The sequence below is a fragment of the Nicotiana sylvestris genome, chromosome 11, assembly GCF_000393655.2.
Source record: "Nicotiana sylvestris chromosome 11, ASM39365v2, whole genome shotgun sequence".
NCBI classification, from domain to species: domain Eukaryota; kingdom Viridiplantae; phylum Streptophyta; class Magnoliopsida; order Solanales; family Solanaceae; genus Nicotiana; species Nicotiana sylvestris.
This window is the reverse complement of record NC_091067.1, coordinates 98252155-98261759: the sequence shown is the minus strand read 5'-3', so window position 1 is coordinate 98261759 and position 9605 is coordinate 98252155. Positions and strand designations below refer to the sequence as shown.

Below are 9605 nucleotides of genomic sequence, written 5' to 3'. Positions count from 1 at the left end.
GTAGGAAATCTTGTAAATCATAAATCTTGTGTTTGTGTCTTGGCTAGAGTTAGTTGAATTGTAAGCTTTGTAATAGAGTTATAACAAAGGGCTTGTAATAGAGTTGTTACAAGTTAGTGAGGGATTAAGAGGTTAATTCCTAGGTTACAATGATTTGTAATCTATAGTTTGCTTAGTAGTGAAGTTAAAATCCTACAAGGGTAGGTCGTGGTTTTTAATCCCGTGAGCTGAGAATTTTTCACGTAAAATTCCACTGTGTCATTTACTTACTGCAGTGTGTGCGTTCTATGAAAACTTATAGAGAACCTTATTCTCTATATATAGTTTGGTGGACCCTTAATTTCTATCAGAAATATTCTAAATGATGTGAAGCCGACCTCTGCAAAAATCGTACCAACATAATCCAGAAGAAATCGTTTATGGCTGAATCGCTAAACGCCAACAAATTTATGGCAGCAAATGCTTGTGGCAATTTTGGCTCGAGGAAGGAACACTCCTTGCTGGATTCGAATATTATTCATTTCTAATGGGTCCTTATGTCCTATATCTCTTACACTTCTTGTTGTGTATATCGTCTTTAATATTTTCCTCTTTTGGGTGTGGGTTCAGTGGACAAGTGGAGAAAAGGAAGAAGAGAGGACAGCCTTTGATGATATTTAATTTGATTCTTTCACATAAATCTTGCAAGATAAAATTACAAACATTGAGAATATAACCATACAACTTTAATCCCAAATAAAATTCAACATATGGATGGAAAATACATAGCCCAAAAAATTAAACACCAACAGGCAAACGAAAAAATGGAAATTATGGATAGAATGGAACGGAAAAGGGAAGAAAATTTTCAAACAAGGCAAAAATTGGCTTTTAAATTGTCAAAAGATGAGGCAAATATGTGTGCGGTGGTGATGGAGACTTGCAACCTCCATATATAATTTTAATGGCAGCAGTACGTACACATCAATTTACCACTTTAAGTATTGTCAAGTCTCGAACAAATTACATCTTGCTTACACTATTAATGGATAATCTCATGGGTATGGAACTATATATGTCCTTGAAACCTTACACAAAATACATGGAACCCACAGTGATTATTATACTCTTTTTGGTTGTGACAATTCTTCCATGTACCTTCTTTCACGTGAAAGATATTCTCAGATATTCACTATCATAAATGTTCAATGCTGAAGTAGTGATAGCGTAAGAACTCGTCTAGCTAGAGTTCATGTACATGCCATTTATTGTTTACTTGCTCTCATTCTTGTATCTGGATGTTATAGGTTTGTTCGTATGTCATATACCTGCATTTCTTGTCTGAAATTTTGTGTACTGGCGATGTAAAAACAACTATACAATCAGTACATTTCTGATTGGCTCTAAAAGGTTATTGAAGAACGTCTTCCTCAATCCGAGACAGGGCAACAATCGTGGAACGCCCAGGATGGTCGTTATAACGTCTTTTTCGGCAAGATCCAGTGATAAATCTAACATGGAGGATGGTTATTGTGCCTTAAACGACGTGATATAGGCTTTAATTTAAAAAGGGTTTTCATGAAGGATTGTGGGATAGCCCTCCACTTGGACTAGAGATCCTTCCCCTGGCATGCTGTCTTAAATAAAAGGAATGCACATAAAGACATGACAACTTACTCTATATAATTAAGTTACCAACTCATGATGGTCGAAGCTTAAATGGACATCCTTTGATTTATATGTGAAGAGGCTAGCTAGGAGAACCAAGAAAGGATGTAAAAGTTCCTCCAAGAATATACTTTACTCGTCGTAAGTGTATAAAACTTAAACTCATTAAATTCAGCTTACAATTATTGTGAAGAGGCTAGGAGAACTAAGATGTAAAGTTCCTTCAAGAATTTTATCTAGAGAAAATATAAAACCTTAATATGATCCATTATATTTTTGTTCGCTTAGTGTAATTTAACGATAGATCAGAAAGAGAGAGGAAAGAGAGGGTTCTCTGAAATGGTGATAGAGATATGGACTTGGGGCGCAAAAATACAAGAAAGACCTGTTTTTGGTAGGGTTCTCTGAAATAAACGAGTTGTTTGTGCTTTTCCAAGTCTCTTCTGCTTCTACTGTTGCTCTATGGTCTCTCTTTTCTTTTCTTTTTTCAACTCCCATGTGGTATAACAAGATGCAGATTTAGGATGGGATTCTCAAGCTATGTATACGTATTCAGAGAAAAATAAAATATATACATACAATAAGATCACGCGAGCGAATGGGCGTATGACTTGGATAAGACTGGATTGATGCTTCTGATCTTTGATGGTGAGAGGAAAGTATAATGGATGGGAAAGGCCTTAGTCCTAATGCATGATACCTGTTGGTGGGCTAAGTGGCAGTCCTACCCTCTCTCTAGGACCCATACCCTAGATTCCTCCCCTCGCCCCTATGACCAAATGTATAAAATATATGAGTTTTAAATTTGTTATCAAAAAATGTATGAATGAACGAATACATGCATGAATACCTGAAAAAGTTGATGAATAAATAAACATAACTGAGATATTGCTGAAGCCTATCTTCAGCACTAATTACGTGGTAACAGAGTAGAAAACGTAGTAAAGAAGCACTTAAATATTCTCGTACGTACATAATGAGTATGGAAATCGAAAAACAAATAAAGTAGGGAAAAAGTCTCTTGAAACTGTATCCCGATCTAATATTACAACTCATTTATATCGATCTATTATCACGACTCATTTGGTATATAGATTTGGTTATGAAATGTTACAACAATATACTTTCTCTGTCCCAATTTATGGTTGCTTTTTATTATTTCGAGTGGTGTCAATCACTTGTATATATACATATTCGTTTAGGAAAATATTTATTCACATGTAAATTTAATGAATTGTTTCGACGAATATTGTGTCAAATGACACATGTCTCCTCATGAAGTTGATAACGTATATAAGCTATCCCTCCGTCAAAAATATAGATGCATCTTAGCTTCCCAAAAACTGACATTGCCAATATTTTATTTTCTCTACGAAACAACTACTTTCATTTCTAATATTTTCTCTAGTACTAATTGAATAAAAGTGTTGATCTCTTTATCTCTTCTCTGTTTTCCTCCTCTCAAGTATGATTCAAAGTCACATAACTTTTGGAGTTGTGGCAAAAGTATTCTAGGTCATGACTTCCACTAATGAAATGGCTTTTTTCCCTGCCAATTTCATGCTACATACTCCTCATCAAGACGACCATCAAGACTTCCAAGGTTTGTCAGCATTTTTACTCTTTTTTTTTTTGCCTTTTTTTGTTAAAATTTTAGATGGAGCCTTAAAGCAACGGTAAAGTTGTCTTCGCGTGATCTGTAAGTCATAAATTCGAGTCGTGAAATCAGTGGTCAATACTTGTGTCAGGGTAGGCTGCCTATATTCCCTTCAGGATGCTGCCTTCATCGAACCTTATTTTTGAATGCAAAATACTTCGTACACCGAACTGCCTTTTTATTTAAATTTACATTTTATATAAAGGGAGAAGTTCTTTTCTTCTTTTTTTTAATTAAGAATTTTATTAATGGTTATTTTGATGCAGGTGTTGGTTCATTTCTAGGGAAAAGAACCATGTCATTTAATGGGATGGAGGCTAATAATAACTGTGAGGAAAATCATGAAGAGGAAGATTTATCTGATGATGGTTTACATGAGGCAGGTAGGAAGAAGAAAATTAGAAGGCTTAATATGGAACAAGTGAAGACGCTTGAGAAGAACTTTGAGTTAGGGAATAAACTTGAGCCAGAGAGGAAAATGCAGTTGGCTAGAGCTCTTGGCTTACAACCAAGGCAGATTGCCATTTGGTTCCAAAACAGGAGAGCAAGATGGAAAACCAAGCAATTGGAGAAAGACTATGATGTTCTCAAGAGACAGTTTGAAGCTGTCAAGGCAGAAAATGATTCCCTCTTAGCTCACAATCAGAAGCTTCATGCAGAGGTATGGCCAAATCAATGACACTATTTTTTAATTTTTTTTTTTAAAATTGATTATATGTTCCGGTTTATGTGAGACTATTTTTTTTTAATTTTTTTATAAAAAATAATATTTTTTCTATATTTAAAAACAGTTTAGCATTAACCTTCTCCGTGTGACCTATAGGCTATAGGTCACGGGTTCGAGCCATGGAATCAGTCGCTGATGCTTGCATTAGGGTAGGTTGCCTACTTCACATCCTCTTAGGCGTAGCCTTCCCTGGACCCTGCGTGAGTCCGGTGCTGCTGCCCTTTTTTTTTTTTTTTAATATTAACCTTCTCATTTTTCTATTCTAGTGACATAATTTTCAACAAACAGCGTTACATGTTTAAAATCATAATTTTAAATTTTTTAAAACTCTAAGACTAGTCAAACAAGTTTAAATCAAATGAAATGAAGGAAGTAATAACATTTCCAGATTTAAAAAAGACAGCGTAGTTTCTTGGAGCTTTATGGAGAAAAAGGAGTCAATTACTCAAATGGTCACTCAACTATCCCAAATTATCTCCTAAAGTCAATTTACTTTCGTTTGTAACAACAAAGTCACTGAACTATGCCTAATGCATTCAGAAGGTCACTCAACTAGATTTTCCAAATTTTGGATTGCCAAATACCTATTTTACCCTCTAAATTATAAACATTTATCTTCTTTTTATTTTTTTAAAACTTTTTAATATTATGATTTTTCCCCTTTTTATCTACATTATGGACTTACCTATAGAATAAGTAAATATTATTTATAAATTAAAAAAATAAAAATTATTTAAGCATATATAATGTTGGAAAATGAGCATAGCAAGAAAAAAACTAATTAGAATAATTTGTTAGTAATAATTATTTTAGTATTAACAACAAAAATTCAAAAAATTATTTACACAATTCAGAATGAAAGAAAATAAAGGTTGTAAGATATATATTCCATGCACGTAATATAAAATAATTATTTAAATAAAGGTATTTTTATAAGATACATTATATATTCTTGAAAATTATGCTCAATTATATTATTATATTTCTACCAACTTTCCGACGACACAAAGTAATGTCACCGAAAAGCAGGGGAACTATCTGTATAGGGTAAAATATGCTATGTTAAAACTTGAAAGACTATAAATCATTGCATAAAGGTAAATTATTACATTCTAATCAGCAAGTATTGGCTATTTATTATTAGGTGAACTTGAACATCTTCATATATTTATTATTCCTTCCATCTTAAATTAGGTGAAATATTTTTCTTTTTACTCTGTTCCAAAATAAATCATTGCATGTTCAATCTAGTCTTGCTTATTTCAATACTCCCTTCGTTTCAATGTATGTGAACTCATTTGACTGGGCACGGAGTTTAAGAAAAGATAGAAGACTTTTGAACTTGTGGTGTAAAATAAGGCACATATAGTTTGTGTGGCTATAAATCATTGCATAAAGGTAAATTATTTCCAAATAGGGAAAGAGGTCATTCTTTTTGGTATGAACTAAAAATTAAATAAGTTCACATAAATTGAAACGGGGAAGTAATATTTATGGTACTAGTTTTTATCTGCTTTAATGATCACTAGGCTACATATTTGCATGCTTCATTATCAACTTTTCCTAAGATTTATACTGTTAATGTATTATTATTGGTTGGTCCATGAAAATAATAAATAAATTACCTGGCTGCAGATAATGACACTAAAAAATGTAGAGCAGCCAACAGAAATATCAATCAACTTGAACAAGGAAACAGAAGGTTCAAGCAGTAATAGAAGTGAAAACAGCTCAGAAATTATGAAGCTAGATACCTCAATGAGACCAGCAGCCATTGACAGCCCAATATTAGTATCCACTACTCATCAGCCAATTACTAGGTGCAGCAGACTCTTGTTCCCACCCCCAATGAGGCCTAATGGGGTAGCACAGCTCTTTCACTCGTCAAGACAAGAAGTGCTACACTGCAATATGAAATTAATGGACCAAACTGTCAAAGAAGAAACTTTATCCAACATGCTCTCTGCTATTGATGACCAATCACCTGGATTCTGGCCATGGCTTGAGCAACCACATTTCAATTGAATTTTTTCGGGAAAAAAATATACGGATTTACAGAGTTGAGCTTAAATAAAAAGGTGAGAATTTATATAGCTGATCAAAATTTGTTAGGATTGAGACGTAATTATTATTGTCGTTGTTGTGCTGCTTGATGCATTTCGTTAAAATTCGTCACATATGAAGGATTTTAATCATATGAAGATCTTTTTCTCTTTTGGGATCATTTTTTTCTGTTGCACTTTTTTTTTTTGGGTGTATTAGAATGTTGTATAAAGTAATGAAGTGCATACCAATTTGAATATTTAATTAAGAAAGCCTATTTAGATCTTTATGGAGGAAACAATAATATGCATAGAAAAGTGCCATCTTCCTTTTAGGGAGTAAATTATACTACTATAACTTTTCCCGTTTCATTATCTAGGGGGGTATTAGATTGAAATTCTTTTTCTTATAGTTTCTAATTTACAGTTACACAAAGGATTGGGTTCTTGTTTCTCAATCTTTTCCTTTCTCTGATCATTTCATTTCGTGTTAAAACTTAACCATTAAGAGAAAAAAATATGAAGAAATTCTATGTACCAGAAGTTAGTAGAAAGTGTTGCATGAGAATTGGAGAGAGTATGAAGCACACATTTCGAGATTGAGGGAAAGAGGACAAAGAGGTGGACAGTAGAAGAAAACAAGCGGTCGGAAATGGTCATTGTCGTGAAGGGGACGTCTGCAAACTTTGTGCTGACAAGTGACAATGAAAAATGTTACTATCATATATATCTCTCTCTCATCCATAAGCACGAAGGAAGGCAAACAGAAAAATGAAGATGCCTAAATCTGCTGTTTAGTTTGTATCCACCACTATGTTTCTTTTTTCGTAGGATGGTTAGTTTATAATCTTTAATCAAATGTCTCGAGCTTAGACTTTGAAAATAAAGAATGTGTTAGTAGAAATATTTTAATTACTTTAATGAGCTTATTTGATGTGAATCTAAAATAGTCAGACTAGCAAATTTCGAAAACAAAATACCTAAAACACTATCTTTGGCATTTCTTTTCTTACTTCCTTTCCTTTCCGTTTGATCTTGGTGTTGTTGCTTTTCTTTTTATCTTTTGTGAGTCGATGGTTTATCGGAAATAGTCTCTTTATCTTTAAGGTGGGAGTAAGGTCTGCATACACACTATCTTTCTTAGGCTCCATTTGTGAAATTACACTGAATTTATTGTCATTGTTGGTATGGTTTCCTTTTCGTTCGATGACAAAGTTCACTACACTCTTCTTCGGGAGCCCCTTCGGCTTTGATGGATAGAAGATAAATTCATTGCAGGAAATGAAGGTACATCATGTGGTCTACTGTCACTCACTGCCTAACATCCATCCAATAGAAGCCTCTTTTTAAATTTTTACAAATGATATATATATGCTTCTATAACCGCAGAAATCTCATGAAAAAAACACATTAATTAGATTAATAAAGAAACACTTGACACATGCCAGCCATTCAGAAACTAGAAGATAATTAGTGCAATAATTCCATGTTATTGACCAGCACATATTACGTACCTTGATGCTATATATTTATACCTCCATATCCACAATAAGGCTACGATTCTGAAACTTCCTATATTAAAATAATCCAACATGCCATGCTAGTGCTTAATCTCCTGAATATACCAGGCATATTTATTTATTTTGCTCCAAAACACTGACTAAGTTTTATGTTTTTCTAGGTGTGAAATCACCCCGTGTACAAATGTAAATGTTGAAAACAAACGAAAGTCAATGCTTAACCATAAGATAACCAAAATTGCAAAGAATAAAAATTGTCCAAGACTAAGAAGTCTAATTTTCCTTCCCAACCGGTGCGCGACTCACCAAAAGTTACAAGGAGAATCTAATAGGGTCACAAGGTTACTTCGTCTGTAACTCTTTATCAAGACAATCCTGATTTTTTTCCCCTCCAATGTCATTTCTTTCTAAATTAGCTGACTTCATTATTTTCTAATTTACTCCCTCCGGTTCAAAATAAGTGATTTTTTAGTTATTTTCACACATATTAAAAAATTTACCTTTTAACATTAATTAACAATTAAATTGACTATATTAACCTTTATTATCTCTTCACATAAATACTCCCAACACATACTCCAATATTAATTACTCCAAGGGCAATGTAGGAAAAAAAGAATTAATTCATTCTTGAAATCTGGAAAAATCACTTATTTTGGACCGGAGGGAGTATTTAATAAGGTCCCCAAAAGAAAAGTAGGAAATCATTAGTCCAAAGGGGTCCAGTACTCTCCAAAATTCCAGGAATTTCAGAAACCATAAGGGGTCGTTTGGTAGGAGGTATTAGAAAAAAATACTGCAAGCATTAGCTTTATGCATTACTAATACCTTGCTTGGTACATTTTTTCAACATGTGTATAACTAATACTTATATTAGTTATACATCATACTTGGTATTATCCTATGCATTAGTAATTGATAATAGGCTATATAGTTGATATTTACACCTTAATATGACCATACTTTGTTGTTGTTTTATAGATAAATTGCCAACAAAATGCTCTAAATAGTGTTCTTTTGTTTAGCAGGGAATATTATATGAGAGGAAGCAACATGGAGTGTTTTGGAGGCGATAATGTAAAGAAAAACACCCATTCGAGAAGTACCCGAACACAAAGAAGTATAAATGGCCTGGACAAGAAGGCCACCGCAACCACCGCGATGAACCACAGTAGATTAACAACGTAAGGCAGAAAGGTCAGCATTCACCGCGATCGACCGCGGTTGGCCGCAACCGCAGTGCACTGTTCACGCTGCTGGAAAGTTTGAGGACCAAAGTGTAAAATCGGGAAAACTTTTGTAAAACCCTTATATGCTTTAGAAACTCGCCCAAGATTGTGCTAAGCTAAATTTAGACTACTTTTGGAGGCAAGAACAAGAGTGAGAAGATCAACCAAACAATAGAGTTTTTCTATCTCCTTTTAATTCTTGCAATTTTACATTATGAACAATTTAGTAGTTTTCTCTTATTTTGTTATGAGTAGCTAAATACTTATCTAGCGTTGATGGAACCAATTATTAGTTGAAGTTTTGACTCAAGTTGTTATAATCGAGCCAGATTTATGATATGATTGTTCAACTACGTTTTGTATGGTGATTAATTGAATGGGCCCTTGATTAATCGTGTCTAATTACCTTATATTACTTGAGAGAGAATATTAGGTTAGATAGTTGTTGAACAACACCACTTTTGGGTAATTGAAGAGATTTATTACTTGAACTTAAAAGTGGGTTTAGAGATAACAAAACTTTGGTGGGATAATTTAGAGTTGCATAACTATTGTCAGCTAGAGTAGTTCCAGAGAATGCTCTAGTATATTATTGTAGTTGATCGAGAGATAATTACAATAACTCATAACTTAATCCTCATAGAGTATTAAGATGAGATTATAGCGGAAGAGTCAAGACCTAAACTAGCAATTGGGAAATCACTGCCCTAGACCTTTTTACCATTGAATTATCTTTGTTTTAGCTTACTGTTGTTTTTAATAGTTGTTGAAGTAGTTAAACAA

The 9605-nt window shown here is 33.5% G+C and overlaps 1 protein-coding gene across 1 annotated transcript; it reads left to right on the top strand.

The window, feature by feature from the left end:
* The first annotated feature begins 2952 nt into the window (after window positions 1–2952).
* On the top strand, window positions 2953–6226 carry LOC104241596 (homeobox-leucine zipper protein ATHB-13-like). The gene is made up of 3 exons (XM_009796543.2): window positions 2953–3250; window positions 3571–3965; window positions 5667–6226. Exons 1-3 carry the CDS (start codon window positions 3166–3168, stop codon window positions 6054–6056), a joined length of 870 nt encoding a protein of 289 aa, XP_009794845.1. The 5' UTR covers window positions 2953–3165; the 3' UTR covers window positions 6057–6226.
* Window positions 6227–9605: the final 3379 nt, after the last annotated feature.

Coding starts and splice junctions, on each gene's coding strand:
- LOC104241596 (XM_009796543.2), top strand. CDS start 3,166: ATGACTTCCACTAATGAAATGGCTTTTTTCCCTGCCAATTTCATGCTA. Junction 3,251..3,570: donor CGACCATCAAGACTTCCAAG/GTTTGTCAGCAT, acceptor ATTTTGATGCAG/GTGTTGGTTCATTTCTAGGG. Junction 3,966..5,666: donor ATCAGAAGCTTCATGCAGAG/GTATGGCCAAAT, acceptor ACCTGGCTGCAG/ATAATGACACTAAAAAATGT.